Source organism: Zootoca vivipara, chromosome 10 (assembly GCF_963506605.1).
Source record: "Zootoca vivipara chromosome 10, rZooViv1.1, whole genome shotgun sequence".
NCBI classification, from domain to species: Eukaryota; Metazoa; Chordata; class Lepidosauria; order Squamata; family Lacertidae; genus Zootoca; species Zootoca vivipara.
In genome coordinates, this window is record NC_083285.1 from 57,108,099 (window position 1) to 57,135,260 (window position 27,162).

The 27,162-nt window shown below is 45.7% G+C and overlaps 1 protein-coding gene across 13 annotated transcripts in view; it reads left to right on the plus strand.

The window, feature by feature from the left end:
* The window catches only part of CALD1 (caldesmon 1), a 184,163-nt gene that overhangs the window by 144,977 nt on the left and 12,024 nt on the right, over positions 1 to 27,162 (plus strand). For 10 of the 13 annotated variants that reach the window (XM_035127489.2, XM_035127490.2, XM_035127497.2 and 7 more), the window contains 9 exons: positions 4,955 to 5,101; positions 6,865 to 8,041; positions 8,754 to 8,837; positions 13,841 to 14,001; positions 17,627 to 17,888; positions 19,767 to 19,907; positions 24,904 to 24,947; positions 25,042 to 25,120; positions 26,312 to 26,449. In XM_035127489.2, coding sequence (XP_034983380.1) covers positions 4,955 to 5,101; positions 6,865 to 8,041; positions 8,754 to 8,837; positions 13,841 to 14,001; positions 17,627 to 17,888; positions 19,767 to 19,907; positions 24,904 to 24,947; positions 25,042 to 25,120; positions 26,312 to 26,449 — 2,233 coding nt within the window. The remainder of the gene's footprint in view (positions 1 to 4,954; positions 5,102 to 6,864; positions 8,042 to 8,753; positions 8,838 to 13,840; positions 14,002 to 17,626; positions 17,889 to 19,766; positions 19,908 to 24,903; positions 24,948 to 25,041; positions 25,121 to 26,311; positions 26,450 to 27,162) is intronic. The other 3 variants (XM_035127500.2, XM_035127503.2, XM_035127504.2) reach the window with 3 other exon arrangements.

Here is a 27,162-nt window from a genome sequence, read left to right on the forward strand (position 1 = left end):
ATATGGTCCATTCTAGCACCCAATACAGACTTCAATTCAGCCCTTAGTCTGTGATGCTGTGATTCCCCAGGAAACATTCTCCATTTCCTAGCTGCTTTGCCAGGCTTGAGCTTCTCTGAGCTATGTTTGCCAAGATGTATTTTTGGATAGGAAGAGATGAATTAAATTTTAAGAATAGATTTGTAAACAATCCAGCTCTGCATCCAATTAATCCACCAAGCAAGCTGCATGTTTTCTCCTCCCCCCCCTCTTATTTGCAATGTGGCTGGCGTGTATAATACTTGCGTGTGAAAACCTGCAACTTCTCCGGGCTGCCCCTACCTCGGTGCTCTGGATTGAGACATTTTGGAAGCTTCCCTAAGATGAATAAATACTATTAAGTGTAACGCAGCTGATGGGAACAGACAGCTCAGAAGAGAGAACAAGCAGCATCAAATCACAGAGCCTTGATGGGCAGTCAGAGCAAAAACCTACGGCTCCGAGTGGAAATAGCTGCAGTGTCAAGAAATTTTGTCGCAAGCGGCCAAAACCATAATGCCTCTTGAGGGAGGAGATTGATAGCTGGTGGTGTATCCCATTTTATTTTTAGCAGGATGTAAATGCAGATATTAAGGGCAGCTAAGAACTCCAACCACTTCCTTGGCCGGCTGTGTACAGTACTTTGCATTAGCAAGCTTAGCAAGAGAAAAGAGGCCTCCTCTTTCCCAGTGAACCTTTTCTATGTGTACGTACTGCAGTGACTTTTGTCATTTGATGCAGGAGTGTAACAACACAACAACTGCCTCCCTGGAACAGTCTAAGGTCCTTCATGACCTGCAAACATTTTCTCAAAGCACTGGAACAAGCGGGCAGAGATGTGAACTTACCCCATTCCCACTTCCTGAACCGATACATGAGCTGAACTACAGCTCTCCTTCAAAATCTACCTTTCAGATTCGGTGACGGGAGTTCTCCAAAAACCCCACCAGCAAAATGTGTGTGTGTGTAAAAAACAACAACAACCTAGGGTCAAAATGTTGAAGTCATGAAACAGAATATCTGGAGGCACTTCTGGAAGGAGAGAGGCATTATGGTAAAAGAGGGCATAACTGTCTTCTCAGTCCCTTGGCCAGAGGTGATGACGTCCAGGTGTGTGCAAGATGGAAAGCAAACCATAGGCTGGTAGGTTTTAGACTGAATTGAGAAAGGGACCACCTCAGCGTACGTGGCTGGTCTTGCGTACAGCTTATGCAAGTTAAGTTGCCTGACCTATTATCTGGACCTATGCTATTTATTTGCTTGACAAGCAAGCAAGCGTTCAAAGGCCTTCATGCACATTATCTCTATACTTCTTACAAAAGGCTCAAGCAGGGCTTTGGTTGATGAAACCAAGGGCCCACCTAGTTCAGCATCCTGTTTCTCACAGTGGCTGTCCAGATGTCTCTGGGAAAAGCCAAGAGCAGGACATGAAGTCCACAGGCTTCTCCTGCCGTTGCTCCCCAGGAACCGGCCTTCGGAGTTAAGCTGCTTCTGAACATGGAGATTCAGAGGCGAATGGCATGTTTATGCTTAATGCCTTGCATGCTGTTACATCCTCTGTTTTTCTGTAATTAATTACATGGGGACGGGGGGCGGCATGGCATGTGTGTCTCTGTGTGTATGTGTCTATGTCCCCAGTATGCTAAGAAGGGAGGGGTTATTCCTTCCCCAGCCACAACCCCTCTCTGAAAATGCCCCCTCCCCCCGTTATGGCATATTAAAAATGACTATATAGAAAGGAGAGTCAGACAGCCAGGCTGATGTAAAAACAAAAGTGCAGTGGCAGAGGGCCTTTAGAGTTATTCCAGCTATGGTTCTCTTAAGGCAAGGTTGGGGGTGGGGTTTTCAGGAGGAGACGTCTCTCAGTACTAGAGCCTCTGCTATGCATCTAGAAGGTGCATTTTCAGGCAGGACTGGGAAAGACCCCTTGTCTGAAATCTGGGAGAGCTGTCTGTGTAGACAATATTGAGCTAGATCAGGCATCCCCAAACTGCAGCCCTCCAGATGTTTTGGCCTACAATTCCCATGAACCCTAGCTAACAGGACCAGTGGTCAGGGATGATGGAGATTTTAGTCCAAAACATCTGGAGGGCCGAAGTTTGGGGATGCCTGAGCTAGATCAAGTGTTTCCCAAACTTGGGTCTGCAGCTGCTTATGGACTACAATTCCCATCACCCCTGACCACTAGTCTTGTTTTATGATAGGAGTTGTAGTCCAAAAACAGCTGGAGACCCAAGTTTGGGAAACACTGAGCTAGATGGACCAGTGGATTTGACTCTGTAGAAGGCAGCTTTCCTGTGATCCCATCATCCCTGACCATGGGTTCTGCTAACTGGGGCTGATGGGAGTTGGAGTTCAGCAATGTTCAGAGGCACCCTGTGATCTACCCCTGGTTTAACGAAGCAGTGCACTTCCTGTTCCTGGTTGCACCATATATGGAAAATGCCCTGAGCAAAGCGCGAAAGAGAGAAGAGTGCTCTTATCTCACAACATTCTCCTTTCAGCTCAATATTTAATAAGACATATCAGATGGCCAGGAGCGCAGGGAAACCTATCATTATGGAGCTGTTTTCCCAGCGGTGACAAAACAGCTTGCAGCAAGCAGATGTTCAACCAGGGGAAAGGTTTGTTAAGAGACATGCTGCAGGTAGAGAGAACGTTATCTCAGTGTGGATTGTGTAAGTTGCATTCTGGAGATGGGCATTGTTGATTTGACATACTGGGTTGCTTAGAAAGGAGGCAGAAATGAATGTTTGCCCTGGCTGGGGAATATCTCACTTACATGGAATGTTGCAGGGGTCCACAGCATGCATTATGGAGCCCGGGTGGGTCCCAGCTTAATGGTGTTTGGTAACAAGTGTCTGCCTTTTGCAGTTTATGTGTTTATTAAGAGAAACACACATGGAGCAACGGTCTGGATGTGGCAGGCACAGTTAACCAGGCAAAGTATGAGGTGTCTGTCAGGACCAAATTAAGCATTACCTTTTATTGATTGACCTTTATTTTATTTATCTCTTGCATTTCTTCCGTAAACCTAAAACTAAGCTGTAAGCCTCCTTCACACCTTTCCTTCTGTACTGTAATATCAGGGGTGGGTGAAATGCAAAATGCTGCAATGCCAGGACATCTAAGTTGAATTAGAACTCCTTTTTGGGGTTGGGGAACTGTTTTGCGAAATTCTGGGAAGCGTGATTACTGAAGGACTGGTGTGTTTTGGTTTGTATGTTGTTTCACAAAGTGCAAATTAGATGGGATCGTATGAATATGCAAACCCAACCCAATTCCTTCCCCATGGTATTCATTTTCCTCTAGCTGGCAACATCACCTACCAGGGCCAGATTTAGGTTTCATGAGGCCCTAAGCTCCTGAAGGTAATGGGGCCCTTTATATATCCAGCTGTCCTTTGTCAACAACAAATTGTCGCTGTTTTTTTGTGTTGAATATATGCTATATGGTAATTTATGGACCTAATAGGTATCGAAAGCCATTTGCACATAACAAAATATGCATTTTATCAAAGAATTGTTGAACATGCAACCAGTCCATGCAGAATGTAGGCACCCCATATATAGAAATGAGCAAACCAGTGATATTTTAGGGAGCAGGCTAGCAGGCGGGGCCCATTACTTACATCATAGGAGCCTACACAACACAACACACTGTTGCTATACGTAGGTTTTATTTTATTTGTTTATTATCTTACATTTTTGGAAATGTACATCCAGTTTTTTCCCTTTAATTTTTTTGGGGGCCCCTAAGAGAGTGGGGCCCTAAGCTATAGCTTGTTTAGCTTATATGTAAATCTGGCCCTGGGTGGGAAAGTTTTATGCATGGCTTCCAGGGTTCTAAATTTTTAAGTAAAGCAGATTCCCTGCTGCAGATGCTCACCCTCCGAGGTGGGACTTGCAACAAACAGAGTGTGTGCCTCATTGTTTTGAATGCCAGGATAGGGCTCTGCTTTATCCCTTATTCGTACCAGATCCTTCTCATTTAGGGTCAAGGCTTTCTGCTTCGTCTCTGCTTTGAACTCTTCCAACCGCAAGGGCCGCCCTCCTGACACATGCCTCCTCCCACTTTCTTCTTCTTCTTTTTATGGCAAGGTCTCACCAGCAAGATTAAAAGAAACAGTTGTGGTGGAACAAGGGGCAGGGGCAAACCAACCACAACAAAAGCTTGCTCCGTGCCAAAGCCAAGAAATGCAGCATGGGAGCATAGCTTCCACTCCAGCTCTGGCACATTAACGGCGCCATTGGCTTTTAAGTTTCTTTTGGAACTCATAAAGCCAGGGTGTGAAATGTCTGCTGATACAGCTTTTTCTCCCTTTCTCACTCCTCCCCCTTCGTGTGTTTTCCTCCTCCTCCTCCTCCTAAGGGCAGCTTCTGACATGACGACTCCATGTTTCCCCATGAAAAAGGTGTTTTTGCACCAAGTTATTGGGAAACAGCCACATGGGTTCATTTTGGAACTTACAAGGCCCTTGATGCCCTTCAACTCTGAACATCCCTCCTGGAGCACCTCATGACCTGACACCTTTCACCTTTCCCCATAAAGCCTTTCACTTAACCCTTTGGTTCTCGCCTCCAACAGAAACAAAACCTGGGAATGTTAATTGCATGCAACTCCTGGCAATCAACTCTTGCTTCGCCACCCTGCTTCTTTCCCTTCCCTCTTCTTGTAGACTTCCCACTCTGGCCAAATTTCAGATTGTAGACTTGCTGGGTACAGAGACCTGCCTTCTTTCTCTTCTTTTCTGTTTTGCTTCCTCCGCACATACGTTGTTGTTGTTGTTGTACAATAGTAGAAACTCTGTAACCTTAGAAACAGTCTAACGTCAATGCGCCACTGAATGAACAACAGCAAGGTGGTTTGCAGGCTCACAATTGCTCCGGAATGGATTGAATAAAGGCTCTGACCTCTCCCAAATGGTCTTTTGCAGGTTAGCCTACCAAAGAAATGACGACGACGAGGAAGAGGCTGCCAGAGAACGCCGCAGGCGGGCCCGGCAAGAAAGACTGCGGCAAAAGGAAGATGATGACTTCACAGGGCAAGTGATAGAGAAGCCTGAAGTCAATGCCCAAAACAAGTAAGACTCTACTCTATGACTTTGTTCTCAGCTTGCCTGACAAATCAGGGCAGAGAAGTGTCGAGTAATGTAATAGCTCCTGCTCAGGGGTGACCTTTCCTGTTTCGCCACCTGAGGCAAAAGGTGAATGTGCCGCCTTCTGCTGCTGTGCCCCTGAGGCGGCTGCTTCACCCGGCCTAATAGGTGGACCAGCTCTGTTTCTGCTGTTTAACCCATTGTTCTATATAAGGTACCCCCAAACTTGGCCCTCCAGATGTTTTGGGACTACAACTCTGATCATCCCTAGCTAACAGGACCAGTGGTCAGGGATGATGGGAGTTGTAGTCTCAAAACATCTGGAGGGACGAGTTTGGGGGTGCCCGTTCTATATCATCTACTCTCCCAACTGAAAGAAGTGTTTAGTGTAATAGAGGCACCAGTAATCTGGAACACAAAGTGTATTTTTAAAAACAAACATTTGACTGAAAGTTTTAACATTGCCAACACGGAAGAGAAGAGGGCTTCAAATTGAGCAGCCCTAGTAAGTACAGTCAACACAAGCATTCAAAGCAAAGATACAGTAAGAATTGCAAACATTGTGTTCATGACTAGGAAGCGAACATATGTTTGGTTTGCATAATCGCATTTGTAAAAGGAAGCCTGGGTGAAAGGAGGAGGAGGAGGAGGAGGGGGGGGGAAGATTTACATAACTCACTAAAAGGGAACCAAACTTTGCCAAATTTATCACATCTGGCAACACTTCCCCTAACTGAAATCAAACAGGCGCCTACAGTTCTGATATTTAAGAACATAAGAAGAGGCTGCTGGATCAGGCCAGTGGCCCATCTAGTCCAGTGTCCAACCAGAGGCCCGTGGGAAATCCTGCAAGCAGGACCTGAGCTCAAGAGCTTTATTCTACCCTGCTCTTTCCAAAACCTGGTATTCAGAAGCATTGCTGCCTCTAGCTGTGGAGGCAGAGCATGGCAGGCATGGCCAAAAATGGCCCTCCAGATGTTTTGGGACTACAATTCCCATCATCCCTGACCACTGGTCCTGTTAGCTAGGGATGATGGGAGCTGTAGTCCCAAAACATCTGGAGGGCCGAGTTTGGCCGTGCCTGGCCTATAGTCATGAATATCCCTCTCCTCCATGAATTTGCCTAATCCACCGTTAATGCCATCTAGATTTGGTGGCCACCACTGCCTCCTATGGGATATAGAAGTACTTTCTTTTATCTGTCCTGAATCTTTCAACATTCAGCTTCATTGAATGTCTGTGCTTTCTAACATTTGTTACCGCTGAAAATATTCTTGTTTCTCCAAATGTTTTTAGAGATTCAGTGTGGGTCATTTGTCCTGTGTACAGTAGTACCTTGGTTTGCGAACGGCTTAGTTGTTGAACAATTTGGCTCCTGAACGCTGCAAACCCAGAAGTGAGTGTTCTGGTTTGCGAACATTTTTCGGAAGCTGAACATCCGACGCGGCTTCCGCTTGAGTGCAGGAAGCTCCTGCAGCCAATCGAGAGCCATGCCTTGGTTGTTGAACAGTTTCGGGAGTCGAATGGACTCCCGGAATGGATTAAGTTTGAGAACCAAGGTACCACTATATTTTATGATTTATTTTTTTACTTTGATGATGTTTTACTGATTTCATTGTGCTCCTTTATGAGTCGTTGGCTTATAAATATTATGATAAATAAAATTAATGTAATAGTTGACAAAAAACCAAAACACTTTGTTGTGGCTTAAGGTTCACAGAGTATTGCTAATTTTGTGTCTTATGTAGCATTGCAGAAGAAGAGACCAAAAGTACTATGACAACAGTTACCACCGTCACAAATAGTCAAGGAGATGGGGATGATGATTCCATGTTCTTGGAGAGGCTGGCTAAGAGAGAAGAAAGGCGCCAGAAACGTCTCCAAGAAGCCATGGAACGCCAGAAGGAGTTTGACCCGACAATTACTGACGAGAGCCTGTCATTCATAAGCAAAAAGGAGATGAACAATGTGGAAGAAAACGAGACCCCAGAGAAAGATGAAAAAGTGGACACCCATAGGAGACGCTATGAGGTAGAGGAAACTGAAACCATCACCAAATCGTACCAGAGGAACAACTTGAGACAGGACGAGGAAGACGAGAAGAAAGATGAGGAGGACAAGGAAGAGCCTCAAGACGAGAAGCCAAAGCAAAGAACCATAGAGGATAATCAGGTAGAAGTAACATTAGAAAAGGAAACAGTAGACAATGCAGAAGAAGCTGTGGTGGTAGAAATAAAACATTTTGAGGTAAACGCAGATGAGCGAAAAGTAGAAAACGGCACCGACGCCCTAGCAGTTGAGGAGGAAACAGGGAGTGGGGAGGTAATAAATATTACTGTAGCCTTAGATCAAAAAACAGATGAAGAAGATGAAACAGAAGCAGAAAAGAAAAAATTAGAGGAGAAAGAAAGGCTCGAGAGAGAGGAAATGGAGAGGGCTAAAGCAGAGGCAGAAAGGAGGGCTGAGGAGGAGAGAGAGAGGCTTGAAGCAGAGAAAAGGGCAGCTGAGGAGAAAGAAAAGTTCGAGGCAGAGGAAAGGGAAAGGATCAAAGCAGAGGAAGAACGGAAAGCGGAGGAAGAGAGGAAGAGGATTGAGGCAGAGGAGAGAAGGGCTGCCCAGGAGAAAGAGAGGCGTGAAGCTGAGGAGAGGGAAAGGGCTAAGGCGGCCGAGGAGAAGAAAGCTGCTGAGGAGAGGGCGAAGGAACAGGCAAAGAGGGAGGCTGAGGAACGGGAGAGGGCGAAGAAGGCAGCGGAAGACAAGGCTAAGCTAGAAGAGGAAAGGCTGAAGGCAAAGCAAAAGGCTGAGGAGAGCAAGGTAGATCAGGCAAAAGGGAGGAAGGGAGAAGAGAAGAAAATAGAAGACAAACAGGTAAAAGAGAAGAAAGTGCAAGAGGAAAAAGCCCCGGCAGCTTCCCTGAGAAAACAGGTACAGTAAACATTTTGCACTCAGCCAACTTACTACACTTGTGTTTCGTGGGAAATGTAATGCATTTTACCAAAACAAAACAAAAAAATGGCTGGATTGCGACTTGCTCACAGTCATCCCTCTGCACTTTTGACCACTAACTCTTGCAAAAAGAACAAAAAATCTTTATTATTATTATTATTATTATTTGTTCATAATCTTATTGCTTCCAACTTTCGCTAACATAGTGCATGATGGTGCATGTCTGTTTGTTCCCTTCTTGGCTCTCAGATCTTCCGGTGGGATTTTGTGCATGCTCTGAAACCTCCACCTTGCCTTCTCTTTCCACGGCTGCCAGTCGGCCAGGGGCAATAGCCGGGCGCGTATGCAAGGTACAAAGGCACGGCATGGGCAGGCTGCGGACGAGCACCCAGCAAACTTTTGTGGTGAGAGTGCCAAATAAGCACCCTTGAGTATTAGAACCAAGCACAGACCGAGCTCTGCTGGGCTATGCGCAGACACGGGGCACTCCAGAACGGAGGGAAGAGAGCACGAGCGTGCAGGAGGGATGTGGAAGTCACTGTGCTACCACCCAGAGGGAGTTGTCTGCACGGCGGCAGTGGTGGCACGGAACAAGGGGTTTTGTGAGCACGAGCTTGGTTGACACCGTGGCAGATGGGGCAGGGTTTGCCATGGAAATTGATCTTTTCGTCTTGCGGAAACATTGCAAAAGGGGGAAGAGAAAGAGGTTAATGTGGAAGCTAAAAAGGAAAAGCCTCAAGATGACAAACTCCGCCCGGCCTTCAAAAAAGAGGAGGTAACTAACCTGTTGCTTTTTTTGGGGGGGGGAAGGGTGTGTGGGAAGTGGAACAGAGCTCCAGACATTTGTAGAATAAGCTCAGAGGAGAGTCACTCAGCAAAAGCCATTTAATGCGCCTTCCAAGTGCAGGAGCAGCTTGACTTCAGAGCACCTTTTCCCACTGGGGAAAAGGAAAGGAAGGTCGCAAGAAGATAACGGACAATAGCAAGACGTGAGCCGAGTCAAAGCTTTGTGAAACTGGGTGTGTGTGGTAAAACAGGCATGAGGCTAGTTTAGCATGCCCCAGCCTTAGCTTGCATCCAGGTGTGTGATGAAGCAAGCACATTCCCATTTTACCAAAGAACCAGCTTCAGTCAACCTCAGCCCACATCCCTGTACAGAGTGCAGGATGTGGTCCTTGGTCCTGTATTTTTAGTAGGTTAAGGGAGCGTTTGGTGTTGGGGTTCTGGACTGGCACCGACTAACCTTCCGTTTCTCAATTTCTCCCTCCATTTCCTCATAACTTCTCTTCCTGGAATTGGTAATTTATTCTATTAATGATGGATACCGCAAGAAACCTTTAGCTCCTTAGTCTGAACTTAACTAATGATTTTCCATTTCATAATATAAAATTTGCAGACTCCAGCTTCTTCCCCCTTGTTGAAAAAAAATAAAAAAATTTTAACAAAATGCAGTGCATTGCATTTCTGCTGTAAACACAGGAGCTGGTGCCATAGTGTTTCACTGTATGGTAAGTAAAGAATATTGGGCCCCAGACCATCATTCCCAAACTCAGGGTCTGGCTCACTTATGCAAGAACCATAATGTAGGTTTCGTTTGAGTGAATCTTTCCATTTCAGTTTCTTGTTCCCTCACCCCCCCCCAAGACTTTAGTCTAGTTTGCATTTATTTTTAAGTCCTCATAATTCTGAATTTATCCCAATAACCAATTTTTTGTATTTAATTTTGCCTGACATACACATTCTTGCAAACAATTTCCCACCAATCTATGCCTCTTTATGCAGTTTGCCCGAGCGTATCCATTTTTGAACACATTACTTGAGTGGTGGACTACACCGCAAAATTCGGAGAAAGGATTGTTGTGTTTTGGTTCACCTGCGAATTGGGTAGATTTGACTTGAAATGTGAAGTAAATTGACTTTCTCCCCCACCCCTTTTCACTACTCATGGTCCCAGTTCCATGAGGATCAAACTAGCAAGTGTGATCTGTTGCCTGACCCATAAAGCGAAGGCTTTACCTGTGTACTTTTAAAGCAAGCTGAGAAAAGGCTATATTTTTGGTCAGCTCCTATCCTTAAATGCTAAATGAAATGCTATGTGTTGTTGGCAATTAAGTGATGAACTTGACCATTCATCAGTTTCTCAGGGAAAAGCAAAATTATGAAAACAAGAAGAGATTCCAGTTCACAAGGGCGACCATCGTTCTGTATCCAGTTCAGTTTACATCCTAGAGTCAGTTTGCTTCCCTAGACTACCTTAAATTTCTGGGTGTGCAGAGCTGGCCTGCAAACGTCGTACTGAAGCAAGCTTTCTCATGACATGATATTTGTGGTATTTCCTGCTTCCAATTTGGCTAGACATGCTGCATGAACCACATTTTATTTTCCTTTTCTTTTTTATTTGCAGAGTCTCCACCCACCCCCTTTTTCTTTTTAAAATGCATTTATGTTTACAAGAGGATAAGCTCTTAGTCTAAATTGTGGTCGTAAAAGGCTCACAACTTTCTTTGGAGAATTTTGATCTTGAAATCCAGAGTCAGGATTTGGATTGTCCAAAAGAAGTATTCAAGAGATCCAGATTAAAATACCACACATTATATATTCCTTCTAAGCCAGCTGGCTGCCAGTCAACTGATTAAGGAGCTGTTGGTAAATTATCTACATTTTAACTGAAAATTAAGTGATCACAATTAAATGAGTTTGCAGGATATCAAAAACTAGCCTAGGTGTCTTTGGGGGCAGGAATATTAGAGGAAGTGTGAAACTGAAAGAGCAATGCTATATATACCTACTCATAAGTAAGTGCCATTGAGTTCATTACTCCTGTAAAGTGTTATAGAATTGCAGCCTCAAACTTATAAACTTACAAAAGCTGCCACGTGTTATTAGATTTGGGTTGGAGTTCTGTCCTCCTTGATGGAATCTCAGTTTCTGATGGGGGATGGGAGCATTTCGGAAGTGGTTTGCTCTGTTTCCTGGAATGTTTATTTTTATTTATTTATTATATTTTTAGGAGGGCTTTAGAGGATATAGCAGCCTGGTGGTGGTTGGTTAGTGCCATTAGTGAAGTGCTTCCAGCTTTTGTATTTATATTTTTGGCTGGATCCTTTTTCTCTTAATTGGTTTTTTTTAATGTTATTGTATTTTTTGGGGAGGGGAGCATCTTGACTATCAATATTGAGAGAAAGCTGGGGGGGACATTCTAAACCCCCCCCAAGTGATGCAACTGCTATGATGCAACAGTTGAAACACTATGTTGTAATATGTCTGGGTTTCATTTCTACCCTGAAATTGGAATAAATGTGTAGTGGAGCCATCTTGACACATCCTCCCCCCTACATGTATATTTGGCAATCTCCAAAATTCCTTTCTCAAAGACTTTAGCATTTGTGCATGGTGAAGGATGCTCGGTTGAGTCAAGGGAGAACATTTGCATTTTTGCTCACTGCAATTTCAGGTTTGCTTTGGCTGCTAGTTTAACTGATGTTCTTCCTGAGAATACAATTTCTCTTATGTGTCAGAAGAGGGGTTGTTGTTTTTTTAAATGCTGCGCGGTTCCAGTGAGCATCGAGGCATGATGACTCAGTGTGCTGTAGGGTCAGGCTGTCAGCCGTGGACATAAATGATGCTAATCCCAAATGATGCCATTTGGGGTGGGAAAGGACTGGGTGGGAAGGATGTTGCATCTGGCTAAGAATATCACAAGGCCAAGAACTGCGCAGCGAAAGGGAAGAACTCCACTTGGCTTGCCTTTGGCATTGGAGCTCAACCTGGAGCAGTAGAACTACTTTATGTGCTTGCACAAAGCATATGGGAAGGACTGTAGCTCAGGCTACCTGGTTTGCTTGAGGTTCATTCTCTGGCACCTCCAGGTAGGACAGAGAAGTAGAGACCCCGGTCTGAAATCCAGGAAAGGCACTGGCAGTGAGCTAGGTAGACCAATTGTCTTGACTTGATATAAAACAGCTTTCTGTGGTCCTATAGGTATGGAGTCATGTGTGCACCTACATGCGCCTAAAGGCATTAGAACCCATAACCTGTGCATGGCACAGGGAACAGGAGCTAGTGGCTCACTTTGACAGGATCAGGACATCCAAGTTGTGGCATTGAGCACAGGTGGCTAACCCACAGAGCAAGAACCATCATCATCCCTTGAGGCCCTTCTTCGTGTGCCTCCTCCATAAGAGATCTGGAGGATGGCAAGACAAGAGCAGGCCTTTTCTGCGGTGGCTCCCCGTTTGTGGAATGCTCTCCCCAGGGAGGCTCACCTGGTGCCTTCATTATCTTTAGATGCCAGGCAAAAACATTCCTCTTCTCCCATTCTATGACCTTTTAAATGTGTTTGTGGGAGGTTTGGTTATTGGTTTGTTTTTGTTTTGTTTCATTAGGTATCTTATGTTCTCATTTTGTATATATATATTTTTCTGTTGTGAACCGCCCTGGATGCAGGGTGGTATACAAATTTAATAAATAATAAAATACAGTAATAAGCAGGGACCAGTTATAGTTGCAAGGGGCATGTGATGAAATGCCTCTCCCAATTTCCCCATCCTTTTTGCACAGAGCAAACCTGGGGCTGGCATTTCCGTAATTTTTTTGACGGGCATCATCATGAAGCCAGTTATAGTGAATTCAGTGCTTCCTGCCCTTTCCTCAGAGAATGCTGAGAGGGGAAAAAAATGTGGCCAACAGCAGCTGAGGCTGTGGAGTTGGTTATTATTGCTTCCACCAGAAGTATAAAATACATGGTGGTGCTGGTCATAGCTGTCAAGTCTCCCGTTTTTCGCGGGAAACCCCTGGATTTAAATTCGTTTCCCGCTGGTCTCCCGAATGGAAAAATATCCCGTAAATCCCCCAGATTTGCAGCTCCTGCCGGCGCCGACGGCCATGTCCCGGCTCCCACCTGGCTGCTCACTCACTTGGCTCCGGAAAGCGATTTCTGGTGCCCAGACATGCGGACACGGGCAGCCCGGCACCGGAAGTGGCTTCTGTGCATGTCTGGACATGTGCAGAACCCACTTCCGGTGCCGCTCCGCCCATGCCTGGGCACTGGAAATCGGGCAGAGCCAGCACCGGAAGTCGCTTCTACACATGTCTGGACATGCGCAGAAGCGAATTCCGGAGCTGCGCCACCACTGATCCCTTATTTTCCCTTATTTTCCTATCCGGAAGTTGACACCTATGGTGCTGGTGGAAAAAGTTGAGACAAGGTGCGGTTTTGTGAAGCCTTTTCTTTGTCCTCACCTGCTCTGAATTTTGCAGGGTTGGGGAGAACTTTCAACACTGCCTAAGTGGACTTGTACAGGAACAGGATTGTCCATGGCCAATAGTGTGTGTGGGGGGGGAGGTGTTCTTCCTGCCAGTTTCTTCAGCTTGGTAGACTTGTGATGAATCCCTGTTGCTGAACTACAGCTCCTATCATTCCCAGCCAGCATGGCCAATGACCTGGGATGCTGAGATTTGTAGTTCGGCAGCATCTGGAGGGACCCTGGGTTCCCCACACCTGGTGTAAGAGCTGCTGCAAAACATGGATCAGGAAACTGTGGCCCTTGAAATGATGTTGGATTACAACTCTCATCACCCCTGACCATTGGCTATGGCTGGATGGGGCTGATTGGAGCCCAACAACATCTGGCACACCACAAGTTCTCCGTCCCATCTCTGCCGCCAAACATCTGCAAAAGATTAATGGCTCATCATCTGCTTGCTGACAGCAGGAGAGGGATGCCTCTCCCTACCCCTCTGGGATGTAATTGGTTCGTTTTCGCAATGTCTCCCTAGCAGATAAAAGACAGGAAGCTGATCAGGGACAAAGCGCCCCAAGAAGAGGCTAAGCCTGGCTGGGATCGCAAGAAGGGAATTCCGGACTCGAAGCCACAGAATGGGGAGCGTTTCCAGGAACTCCCTGCCCACAAACTTAAGCATACGGAGAATGCTTTTAGGTAAGAGATACACTCGTAAGGGGGCATTGTTTATACTTGGGCCTCGTGTTGCCTTTAATGGGTCTTGGCTGCAACAGGATGAACTGTGCCCGTAGGAAAGACGGAAGCCATTTTTACACAGGACGCTTAAAAGGGTTTCTCACTAACCTGTTAATCTGCAATTTGTATATAAATCATATGTTGGCTGGAGTCCCCGTTCTCGTTACCCCATGATTTCTCTGCCCCATTGGCAACAAGTACAACAGTTAGGTCAATAGTGCACAGGGCCGTCTTCAGCATACCTGGCGCCCTGGCGCCGTGGTGCGACGGATCCCTCCGGCGCCCCCCCGTTTCCCAGCGCGGCGGGTGGGCGCAGCACGCAACGCGGCTGCCATCTGGAGGGCCAGTGCCCTGCACCACCCAGCCTGGCCGTAGGGCCGGCCCTGGGCCAGGGGGCACTGCCCACCCCGTTGCGACGCCCCTGCGCGCGGCGGAGGCGGCCCCAGGCACACCCGCCTCTAGAGAGTGGCCTGATGCCGCTGAACAGCTGAGAGGCGTGCCTGGGGCTGCCTCCGCTGTGCCTCTCCGCGGGCGCAGCAGCGCCCCTGGTGGCCTCGCGCCACCGGACCCGGGCCTAGAGACGGCCCTGATGGTGCATTGAAATGCCCAGAGGTGTAGCCTCCTGAATGGCTTTAGCTGAGTCCTGAAAAGTTAAATCTTGCAGAGTTTACTTTGTGAAGCACTGGGCAATTTGCATAGGGCAGCAACGCTGACATGGTGCTTCTGCCTGCAATGTTTATCCTTTAGGAAATTAAAAGGTAAGCGGTGAATTAACTATAAGAGCTGGCGACTGCCAGTGTGGTGAAGTGGTTCGAGTGTTAGATTAGGACCAGCTAGGCCCATCCAGCTGTGAAGCTCATGGCATAACGTAGAGTCAGTTGCTGCCTCTTAGCCTAACCTCAGCCACAGGGTTGTTGTGAGGATAAAATGGGGAGGGGGGGGAAGCATATATGCTACCTTGAATTCCGTGGAGGAAAGTCCTCCTCTCACAATATAAACCGACATGGGCTCTGTATTCATCATCTGAGGCCTTTGTTTGTGTGCCTCCACCACGAGAGATCTGGAAGGTGGCAAGGGGGGCCATTTCTGCAATGGCTCCCCATTTGTGGAATGCTGTCCCCAGGGAGGTTTGCTTCGCACCTTCACTGTATATCTTTAGGTGCCAGGTGAAAACATTTCTCTCCGATCAGGCCTTTGCCCGATTAATATTCTACAGCCTTTTAAGTGTGTTTCTGTTCCAACTATTTATTTGTGCTTTTTATCTCGTGTTTTTACCTCGTGAACTGCCCTGAGATCTTTTGATGAAGGGTGGTATATAAATCAAGTAAAATAATAAACAAACAAACAATTAAACGTTGCAACAAATGTGCCAGATTTGGTGTAGGTTGACATTCACATGATCTGAATGTCGGCAGGGTTTTGCTGGGAGGGGAATTTTGCTGGCCTCATTCTCTGTGCCCCTGGCTAGCATGAAAGTTCTCTAGAGAAATAATAATAATAATAATAATAATAATAATAATAATAATAATAATAATTTATTTATACCCCGCCCATCTGGCTGGGTTTCCGCAGCCACTCTGGGCGGCTTCCAACAGAAAAGTAAAATAAAATAATCAATTAAACATTAAAAGCCTCCCTAAACAGGGCTGCCTTCAGATGTCTTCTGAAAATCTGGTAGCTGTTCTTCTCTTTGACATCTGATGGGAGGGCATTCCATCGGGACTGGGCCACTTCAGACAACAGGGCGAGAGAGCTCACATGACCACGTAAGAAACACAGTTCTAGAGCCAGCGGCAGAACCTCGTTTCCCTTACTCTTGCGATCTGCCCAGATTCGCCGCATGATGCCTCTTGCAGCCCCATCTCAATGTGGCCCTGGGAAATCAACACTGCTCTACTTACTGTAGAGATTGGATTCGCCAGCTGTTTTTCTTTTAATCTCCCACTCATTTCCCCTGTGGCCCTTTCAGTTGATGAGATGATATTGTAAACGCCGCTCACAAGCCTCCATTTCTGTAAAGCTGAAGCTATTTAGGGTTGTAAAGATGACCCCTGAAGCTGCATATGTCTGCAAACCTAAACCATGCATGTTTGAGCCATATAAAGATACAGTATGGAGGGAAGTCCTGAGAGGCTCAAAGAATATTGATTGATTTGCTGCATTTGGTTCCCCATGCTTTTAACACTTGCAATGTACACTATTTTTTTTAAAAAAGTAATAATAAAACAATACGCAATATAACTCTCTGTGTGTATGTGTGTTAATGCATATATGCATTAAATCTATAAAGTACAGCAAACACACAAGTGCAATGAAACTTATATTTTCTCCCCATCCTTGACAAACAAATATCCAAGGCAGCTTGCAAAAAAATAAATAATTCAGAAATGTAATGAGAGCAATTAAAAACATACATAGACTATAGTAAAAGCAGCAAATCTAAGGAGGGCAGCATAAGCACAGCAGCAGAGGTAAAACAGGTAAGGATAAAAGGCCTGATAAAGAGAATTTTTTTCCTGGTGACATCAAAATAGGTGCTGGATGCTGCTGCCTGCAAAGACCATTCCAAAGCCAAGGAATTTTCCTCAATAGTAGTAGTAGTAGTAGTAGTAGTAGTAGTAATAATAATAAATTATTTATACCCCGCCCTCCCCAGTCAAAACCAGGCTCAGGGTGGCTAACACCAATAAAATTACAATAAGACATGATAAACAAAACAATTAAAATACAGCTTAAAATACAATATTAAAATTTAAAATGCAGCCTCATTGTAAGTAGTCCATAAATCCAAACCATGAGGGAGGAAAACACAGGGGTCAGTAGCCACATGCTTCAGAGAGCACCAGGGAAAATAACATGCTGTGGTTCCCTGATGCTTAAGTGAGGACCAGTCTTCCCATTAAAACAGAATGAGCTGGTGGAATTCTGGATTCTACCAAATCATCATCATCATCATAAATCTATACCCCACTCATCTGGCTGAGTTTCCCCAGCCACTCTGGGTGGCTCCCAACAGAATATTTATAATAATATTAAAAAGCGATAAAACATCAAACATTAAAATCTTCCCAAAACAGGGAAGACATCCCTTCAGATGCCTTCTAAAAGTCAGATAGTCGTTTATTTCCTTGACATCTGATGGGAGGGCGTTCCACAGGGCGGGCGCCACCACCAAGAAGACTCATTGCCTGGTTCCCTGTAGCTTTACTTCTCGCAGTGAGGGAACCACCAGAAGGCCCTTGAAGCTGGAACTTAGTGTCCGGACTTCAGACTGCAAGTGGCAGAGTTTTATTTATAGCGCTCTCCCATGTAAAAAGTGCATAGTATACTTTCATACTGAGGAGAGAGCTAGGCAAGAACCACTCTCCCTGATGTGCTAGTTTATTATACTGAGGGGTTTTTTTCAAAAAAAATGTAGAAGAGAATTGAAAGCTACGACACCGCATTCTGAAGTGGTCCAGTTCAGGGTACAGCGGTCTCTGCCATCCATTCCATTTTGCATAATTTCTATATTATCCTCACAGTGCCAGTCCTGACAAGCTACAGAAAACTCTTCCTCACTGTCGCTTGTTTCTTTCTCTCCCAGCCGCCCAGGCCTCAAAACCACCCCAGATTCTGAAGACGCCAAGCCAGTGTCCCACGCGGAGGCTGGCAAGCGGGTGGAGGAGCTGCGCCGTCGCCGAGGCGAAAACGAGAGCGAAGAGTTTGAGAAGATGAAACAGAAACAACAGGAGGCAGCCGTGGAGCTGGAGGAGCTGAAGAAGAAGCGTGAAGAGCGCCGGAAGATTCTGGAAGAAGAGGAGCAGAGGAAGAAGAAGGAGGAGGCGGAAAGGAAAACCCGGGAGGAGGTAATAGCTGCTTGGTGTATTCAGAACAAGAGCGCAAAGACATTATTGTGGTTGATGGAGGAAACTGCCTCATACGGAGAGATTCCATAGGTCCATCTAGATAGGTTTTGTCTACACTGATTGGCAGGGAAAAGGTGTGCACTTTGACCCTCTGTGTGCATGGGTGTCTTTGTAGAGCAGTGACATTGCACACTATATCCCGAGTATGGCGAGGACAAATTGCCCAGCTTCTATCATAAGAACAAGATCGTTGGTTTGGGAAAATACCTAAATTGGACCTAAGAATTGTGCCTAGCTTCTGGTTGTACATCTCTGAATTAGGTTACCCTTTCCCTTTGGCAAAGATCCTTCTGGTGGTGTTGTGACTCAGACTTACTTTAATGGAAAAATCTGGTTTGGAATAAGCTCTTTAAACGGAGGGTAATTGCCTTTTAAAACTGAGCGCCTAGCTCCTAAAACCCTATGCCTTTAACGAAGGACAGCAGCACATTCCAAACAATGAGGCAACCAGTGACTAATATTGAAATACACTTTAAGGGGAATACTTCTCTCAAGAGATAATTTTATTGTACGAGGTGCTCTTTCAAATCTTGCTATATTGTTGGTTCATTTTATTACTTATTTCACCAAATTTACACACCACTTGGTTGTAAGCAACAGCAGCCACTTCCTCAAAGCAGTTTACAAAAATAATAAAACAATGCAACGAGTTCTTCTCTTCCTAAGTTCTACTTGCAAAAGTAGCTTCTGTCTATGGATTATCCTTCCTACTGTTGTGGCATAGGACGGTCAGGAATTCTGTTCCCTTGCTACAGTTCTAGCTGGGTGTGGGGAAGATACAGAAATTTACCGCAGGGGTAGGAACTGATCCGATTGTTTGCTTTTAAATTGAAAAACTGCTCTGTTGAGAATCGTAGAGTTGGAAGGGACCCCAAGGGTCATCTAGATGAACCCCCTGCAAGAACAGAGAAAGTGCTTTGTGATGTCACATTCTCCTAACCAATCAGTGCTCTGAACAGCCACTTCAGGCTGGGCACCCCCACCCCCACCCCCAGCCTCAGTACTTGAGAGATGCTTGCCAGACTTAGATAATCCTCTTGTGTGATCTGTTGGGGTTTGTTCTTAGTTCTGAATTTTTATTGTGTATGTGTGGTTGCAACACTATTAAAGGAAGTGCAGTTTCCCCTGTAGCTTGACTCCTGTCTTCATGGATGCCTGTATACACTAGTATAGAAACGGCACCTTTGGTTAAGTTTCCACCAATTTCTTCATAACTGTAGCCACGTTCACTTAATAGTACTATTTTACATCACTTTCTGCATGACCAGCCAACTCTTTCTGCCATTTCTTTAATTTTATTACATTACACAAGTTCAATAAATGAAAGAACAACAACCAAAAATACCCAACCAACTTGATAGCAATCACATAACACACTGACAAATGTCCTCCTCTCAGGTCCGGTACATAACATCAATAGCTGAATCCTACTGTGACCTGATTGGATCATTGCCAAAACAAGATGACACTTGATTGGCTCTCTAAACACTCATGCTCACTGGCTACATTCAAATGAAGGAAAGCTGCTGCATATCAACCTAAGCAAGTTGTGCTTCCTTTTTCTGGTTATTTGGATATAACTTTTGAAAGAATACTGATAATGGAGAAGACTTTGTTGCAATACATTCTACATTAAATTATCTTTCCATTGATATATAGATTTATGCTGTTACTCAATGGTATTGCACCACACTCTAGCGGTGGCTTTGCTGAAGCAGCTGTGTTAACTGTCCTGAATTCGGGGTGTGTGTTGTGTGTGACATAAACATGAAAATGAGCTACAAGCTACTCATTCACTACATATTGTGAGTTTGGTAGGAAGAGAAGAGGCGGCTGAAGGAAGAAATTGAGAGGAGAAGGGCGGAAGCTGCCGAGAAACGCCAGAAGATGCCCGAGGAAGCCCAGAGCGAAGACAAGAAGCCGTTCAAATGTTTCACCCCAAAAGGTTCCTCTCTCAAGGTAAGGCTTCCTTGGGTCCATGTGGAGGGTTAATTGCAGGTCAAGAAGGAATTTCAGCTGGCTCCTAGTGTCTGTACTGTTTTAATCCAGGTTTGATTAAATGTATCCCCTATTTCATCTGCGAAGTAGGTGTGGCAATAATGCCTCCTCCTCTTCCTTCATGGTGATTGGTTCTCCTGGTAGCATCTAAAAATTCTAATTGCTATACAAAAATTAAAAGCAACAGTACAGGCCTTGCCTATTGGCTCACTCCCAACATGACGGTCAGATCACGCTTAAAGCACTTTCAACACATTTAAAGCACATAGCTTCCTTCTGCCACATCCTGGGGACTGTAGTTTTCTCCTCACAGGCCTATATGATTGTCAGCACCTTCAACAAGCTACAGTTCCCGCAATTCTTTGGAGGAAGCAAGATGCTTTAAATGTTCGCTGAATGGGCTTTAAAGACAGGTGCACCGACTCCTGAAGGCGGAGTGGTCTTTGGCCCCCTGAAGATTTGCTGGCAGGGTGCCGAGCCCCCTTGATGTTGAGGAGGCCGAGTGCAGGACAGTTCAATGGGTAGCTCCTCCTAAGCACAACAGAGGAAGCAATGTCATGCTGGGCTTACCACTCAGCCAGTCCCAACAATGCGATGCCATGCGCTCTCCAAACCCCCTCCCCCCCAATCTTGGGCGCAAGACGGCACCTCTTTTTAAAGGTATGGTTTGGGTGCAACCTGCCTCCCTTATTTAGTTTTTGGAGGGAGCGTCCAGGCCATGTTCAAATACACGCTTTTGCTCTATAACTGTGCAAAGTTTTTACAGAGCTCGATTCTCCGTGAATAAGGTTACCAGCTTTTTGTGTCTGTTTTGGTGCTCTGTGCTTTGTGACCAAAAAGATACCAAGTATTCTCCCACCACCAACAACAGCAACAGCATGCGGGGTGTTATGTATTAAGCTTGGATTCTAGAACAATAGACAGGTAGGATCCTAGAATGCAACATCTGATTGGCCTGCGGGAGCAGTCCAATCAGGCTCCAGGAGGGAAGCAGAATCAGCCAATCAGACGGGACCCATTGTGTAAATAATGTATATAAAGCCGGAGGGTTTTTTTGGGGGGGTTGGGGTTCATTCACTGTTTTACGAGCTGCAGTCGAAAGCGTGAAATCACTACACGACTCCAACTATATTTCATGGATGTAGCAATGAGAAGAAGAAAAGCTTTGCTTGCTGAATTTGCTACCCTGTTACGGGTCAGTGCCAACTGGGCAGCCGCTCGTGGCAGCACCACCTACAAGGCCTCATCACACAATCGTAAGAGATCGTAGCTCAGTGGCAGAGCCCATGCTTTTCATGCAGAAGGTCTCAGTCCCTGCTATCTCCAGTTTCTCAAGCTTAGAAGCAGCAGCGGACAGCAGGGTTGGCCTATGCCACTCACCCGACCTTAAGCCAGCTGAGTTGCTGCTGCATACCAGGATGGAGAGGGCGAGGTCGGGGCTGTGCAAACGGGATGGCAGAGCCAAACCAGCACTCCTGCTGGCAGGTTTGCACTGCACCCACTGCATGTCTGCCTCGCCCTTCATCCCAGCCAGAAGGCAGTCAGGGGCGTGGTGCTCCATGTCATCTGGATCTGATAGCAGGTGTTTGGTGGGAATCTGTGTGCAAAGCCCTGCAGAGCTGCTTTAATTGGAATGGACCATGCTCATCTAGATGGGCTCTCATAAGTACTGTTTGTAGATTCCGTCAAATCTGGAAAAGATGTATCGCCCTTCCCTGACCGGTTCTCTTCATTCCCAGCTTAATCTACATCTGGAGTTGACTTTGGGCTTCCTCAAAAAAATAAAAATAAAAAATAGGGAGCTGCAGAGTGGGTTTTGCTGTTACTGTTGTTCTTTTTCATTGCTTATGCTTCCCAGAGGAAGATTCTTATGTGCTGCCTTGTGAATCCTGGTGTGTGTGTGTGTGTGTGTGTGTGTGTGTGTGTGTGTGTGTGTGTCTTGGTGTCTTGCACTCAAAACAGATCTGTGTCTGTCAGAACCATTAACAGTAACAAGAGTTCTGCTGCTGATTTTAAAAGGACAGTGTATTGCACCCTATAGTTTTAGATAGAACAGGATGTAAAATTCAGGCTGAGAGAGAAAAAAACAACAGGCTGGGGTTGGAATTCGGATTTAGAGAGATCATAACACCTTCTGCTTTTGATGTCATATTTTACAGATTGCTGCTTGTTTTTTACAGATCTCTCCTGCTTTCTGTCTTGTTTTACAGATCTATTTTGTAATTCTGTTTACCGTATGTGCCCATAACGTTTCTAAGTTGTGAGCATGCTGGTGTTGTGCAGTGACATCTGTTTTCCTGTGAATAAAATTGTGCTTAGCTTGATCAACTCCTCCAAATTCATTTTCTTTCTCCCATTTTTTTTGTAGGCCAGGGGCAGTCAATGTAGTTCCTTCCAGAGGTGGTCAGACTCTCAACTCCCATCAGCCCCCCCCACATGGTCCATGTTCGGCAGGGGGCGGGAGGGAGGTCAGGGGTTCTAGTCTAGCAACATCTGGAGGGCACCAAGTTGGTGACCCCAGTGTGCAAGCCTGCAAATTACAAAGCAATTTTAATGTGTTTGTTTGTTCATCCCATTCATCAGCCAACCATTAAAACCACAAGCAACAACATACACAGTACAAACCACAAAAGGCAAACAGCATAAAACACCAACAGTAGGTAGAGATACAAACCAATTAAAAAAAGTTCTGCAAAAATGCAGCATCACAATAATCCTGGGCAGATAAAACAATGTTTCCCTGAAGCCCAAGAACTTTAGGCCCTCTCATGGGTTACTGACACCCATCATACTTTTCAAAACCCAAGAGCCCCTGAAGGAAAATCTTAGCAGTCATGCAGGTTTGTGTGGACTTTTGACTAAAAATTCTAGTGCGCCCAATGTGGGGCTCAAACCCACAACCCTGAGATTAAGAGTCTCATGCTCTACCGACTGAGCTATTGCTAAAATGTAAGCTGCTGTACAAAGGTGGAGATTCAAACCTGCTGCTTTGTCCATACTTGGCTCTGCTTCCTCCACTTTCTGTGGCCCCCAGAAAGTTCCTCACAAGGAAATGCAGCCCTTGGGGAGGAAAAGGGTTCCCACGCTATGCTTGACCTGTGACCTTCCATGTGCTGCTGAACTACAACTCCCAGCGACCTCAGCCAGCATAACCAATGATTTGCGGCAGCAGCAGTTGTTGTTCAGCTACAACCGGAGATGGATCACAGGCAATCCACCACTGGAGTAGAGAGATTTAATCCATTGGTTTCCAGTCCATTTTACTTTTGCATGAATCCACTCACAAGTCTGTTCTGTCTTGTTTTCGCCTTAATCTATGATTATTATTTTTAGCTGATTATTTTAAATGCATTTTCTCTCAGAAAGTGTTTTCTCTCAAATTGCACATTTAAAAACTTGGTGTGTGTGCGTGTTTGTGGTTGTGATGAGGCCAAATATGGGACATCCATATAAAAGAATCAGATGGATTGCTAAATTCCAATCTGCAAATTAATTCTGGGATGTGCAGTCAGGTCCGTTCATACCGGAATTATTGAATTCCTCAAGAATCCCTATAAGCTGGGTGGGCTGACAGAAAAGCATACTGCCATGTTTATCATTCTCCAAGCAGGTATCTCTTAGTGGTTCTCAGTTAAAGAAAAGCATGAATATATAGGCGCAGAGGAGGGCAAATATACCAGCCAGACAAGAAGAGCAAAGTGCCTGGCCATTTCAGATGTGATCGATTTCCCTCACAGGAAGTGCCCATAGAGATATAGGTAAAGGTAAAGGAACCCCTGACCATTAGGTCCAGTCGTGACCGACTCTGGGGTTGCGCGCTCATCTCGCATTATTGGCCGAGGGAGCCGGCGTATAGCTTCCAGGTCATGTGGCCAGCATGACAAAGCCGCTTCTGGCAAACCAGAGCAGCACATGGAAACGCCGTTTACCTTCCCGCTGTAGCGGTTCCTATTTATCTACTTGCATTTTGACGTGCTTTCGAACTGCTAGGTTGGCAGGAGCTGGGACCAAGCAACGGGAGCTCACCCCGTCACAGGGATTCGAACCGCCGACCTTCTGATCAGCAAGCCCTAGGCTCAGTGGTTTAACCACAGCGCCACCTGGGTCCCTATGAGAGATATAGATGTAGATGCAAAAAGCACTGAGAGTGCGCAAATTATTGTTACGTTCTGATTGCATATGCAAATGCTTCTCTGCATTCAGCCATGGCTTTCTAGCACATACATGTGGATTAAAAACAAGTAACTATATGTGGTTGCTAGACATGTGGCTTGTATGTCCCCGTCCCCCCCGTCCCCCGGTTGAAATACTATTATCCGTGTTGGAAATACATGATTTTTGAAACAACCCTGAGAGAGGCTAAAAGAGGGAGAGAATTGAGGGATTTGTAGGGGAACCGTATCCTTCTCTCTGTTACATTGCCATCTTGTGGCGGTGAAAGCACACTGCGTTTGTGGCCATCTGCAACCCCAAACTTCCAATCTGAGCAACTCTTCAGGTGCTCTGATTCTGCAGTCAGACATTATCATGCAAGTGAATAAAATCCTGCAGTCAGACATTATCATGCAAGTGAATAAAATCCTTCCCTCCCTCCCTCCTTGCACGCTGGATTATTCGGCACAAAGATTCCAGACATGTCCTTTTAAATGTGCTTGTGTGAGGGAGTTGCTGGGTTTGTTTTATTGTGTATTTTAATTGTCCCTTCCAGCTCTACAATTATATGGTTCTAAGAAACTCTCATGCTTACAGAATTGCAGAATCCACAGAGGCCCTAATTAGCCATGACTTCCTTCCCCTCCACGGTCACCTCATCTTGTTGCGGTGGTGTTGTGTGTTGTGCTACTGTTTTATTTAGTGCATCTTTGCTGATGCACTCAGCTTATTCTCTTTCCACCAGGCTCTGTTGCCTTAGGAAACCTGGACTTTTATTTTACTTGACTTTTATTTTATTTTCTAGATAGAAGAACGTGCAGAGTTCTTGAACAAATCCGCCCAAAAGAGGTATAAGACCCTTGCTTTTACAAGAGCATTGTAAAAATTTGGTGCCCAGCAATAGGGACTAACATTATTCCATTTATTTAATTTTTTTACATAGTGGAATGAAACCTACCCACACAACTCCAGTCGTCTCCAAGATAGACAGCAGGTTGGAGCAGTACACTAGTGCAATTGAGGTGAGCTTATTGCAGCTTCAGGATGTATTGAGTTCCTCTGGTTGGCTGCTGGCAAGGCCCAGAAAATGTACTTGAGGCTCCAGGCCCAGGCAAGAGTAAACTTGGATGTAACACAAAACCATGGTTTGCTTAGTGAAATTGGTTAAACATCTGCCTACGAAGTATGCCTACAAACCCATGTTTAGTGTCAATAAACCCAAAACAGAAATCTCAGTCTGAAGCTGGTTTGTAAAGAAGAGCTTGAACTGTACTAACTACAGTTTGATGTAGAATCTGAATCTACAGATTATTGAAAGCCAGAGTTAGGGCCAATGCTCAGCCTCAAGAGCAGGCATCCCCAAACCACTGGTCCCGTTAGCTAGGGGTCATGGGAGTTGTAGGCCAAAACATCTGGCGGGCCGCAGTTTGGGGATGCCTGCTCAAGAGGCTGCTACACCATGAAGATGGGAGCGGACTTCAGAATTTGTGTGCTGAGCGAATGGGAAACAAAGGCCAGCCAGCAGCTCACAACCATAGTTTTCCTATTGTTTGTTTGGAAGAGCAAACCACGGTGTGAGTTCTTAACTATGGTATGGTTAGCACAATCCAGGGTTTTATGTTATGTCTGAACCCAGCCACACCCTCCCAGTCCCTTTTGTTGAAATCTTGGTTATTCTCTGAGGGCTTGCATGCTGTAACTTTAAGCTGGAAAGGAAGAACCGAAAGCATCCTTAGAGGAAGAATCTTTGCAGCTGCAGCATTGAAGCGGTGACGGCAGAGGAAGGACTAGAGGCATACTTAGAGCACGCTCTCGGTTCTCCCTTTGCAGCCTCAGCAAGTGAATTTGATGTCTGATGATTGGCAGCCGGGCACTCCCACACACCTGACCCTATGGCTGGATGCAGCTCCCTCCCTCTGCATCACCACCTCCAGACACTAAGCAAGCAACTGCATAGCTTTGCCTGACATAAATGGCACAGGAAAAACAGAAGTGGGTGTTGTCCACATACGGATGCCACTTCGCCCCAAATCCCTGGATGACCACTCAAGAGTGGATTTAATCTTTCTCTCGCCAGCAGCATTCACGGCAAAGTGCTAATCCCGCCCCCAACATGGCTATGGTGCTTAGGGAAACCCCTCCCACAGCTGCACCCTAGATCCCTCTGCAAATGGAATTAATTAAGGAAACATCATAGCTGCTTCTTCCTGCAGGGCACTAAAGCTGCGAAGGCTGCCAAGCCAGCAGCCTCTGACCTCCCAGTTCCTGCCGAGGGAGTCCGAAACATCAAAAGCATGTGGGAAAAAGGCAACGTGTTCTCGTCACCTTCTGGCACCGGGACGCCCAATAAGGTATGTGTTCCTCCTTCGAAGTCATGCACACGTTTGAAGCACCTCTGCTCTGATTCCAGATAGCGGTCAGGGCAAGGGAGGAAAGGATGCTTAGCTCCACTTTTTGCAGGGCTTGGGGTAGTGGAAACCTTCGCCGGTCCATGTCTATTAGGCATTGCTGATGGATGGAGAATCACAAGTGGGAAGAGGGGTGTTGCATTCAGGTCCTGCTTGCAGGATTCCCAGGGGCACCTGGCTGCTGACCACCGTGAGAATAGGATGCTGGACTAGATGGGCCACTGGCCTAATTCCTCTCCTTGTGATCTTGACCTGCACTCTGCATCTAAATGGCAATGGGGACTCTCCATTGCACAACCCCCCCAGGACTACAGCATGTGCTCTACGTTTTGAGGACACATCACTTCAATGCCCACCACTTCTGTGAAGTTGCAAAACACAGGCTTGCAAAACAATTATATTTCTATGCTGCTCTTCATTGGAAGGAATCCAAAAGCGGCCTACAAACAAGAAGTAACATCACAAACACAGCATAAATCATGTAGAATAATTAACAAATCATCAGTAGAACAATTGCAATCTATAAAAAGACTCTTATCAAGGCTGCAACTAAGAAATAAGCTAAACATTGCAATTAAAGCAAAGGTCATATTATGTTAATAGCAAATCGGCACAGCGTTTGTAATAATAATAATTTATTTGTACCCCGCCCATTT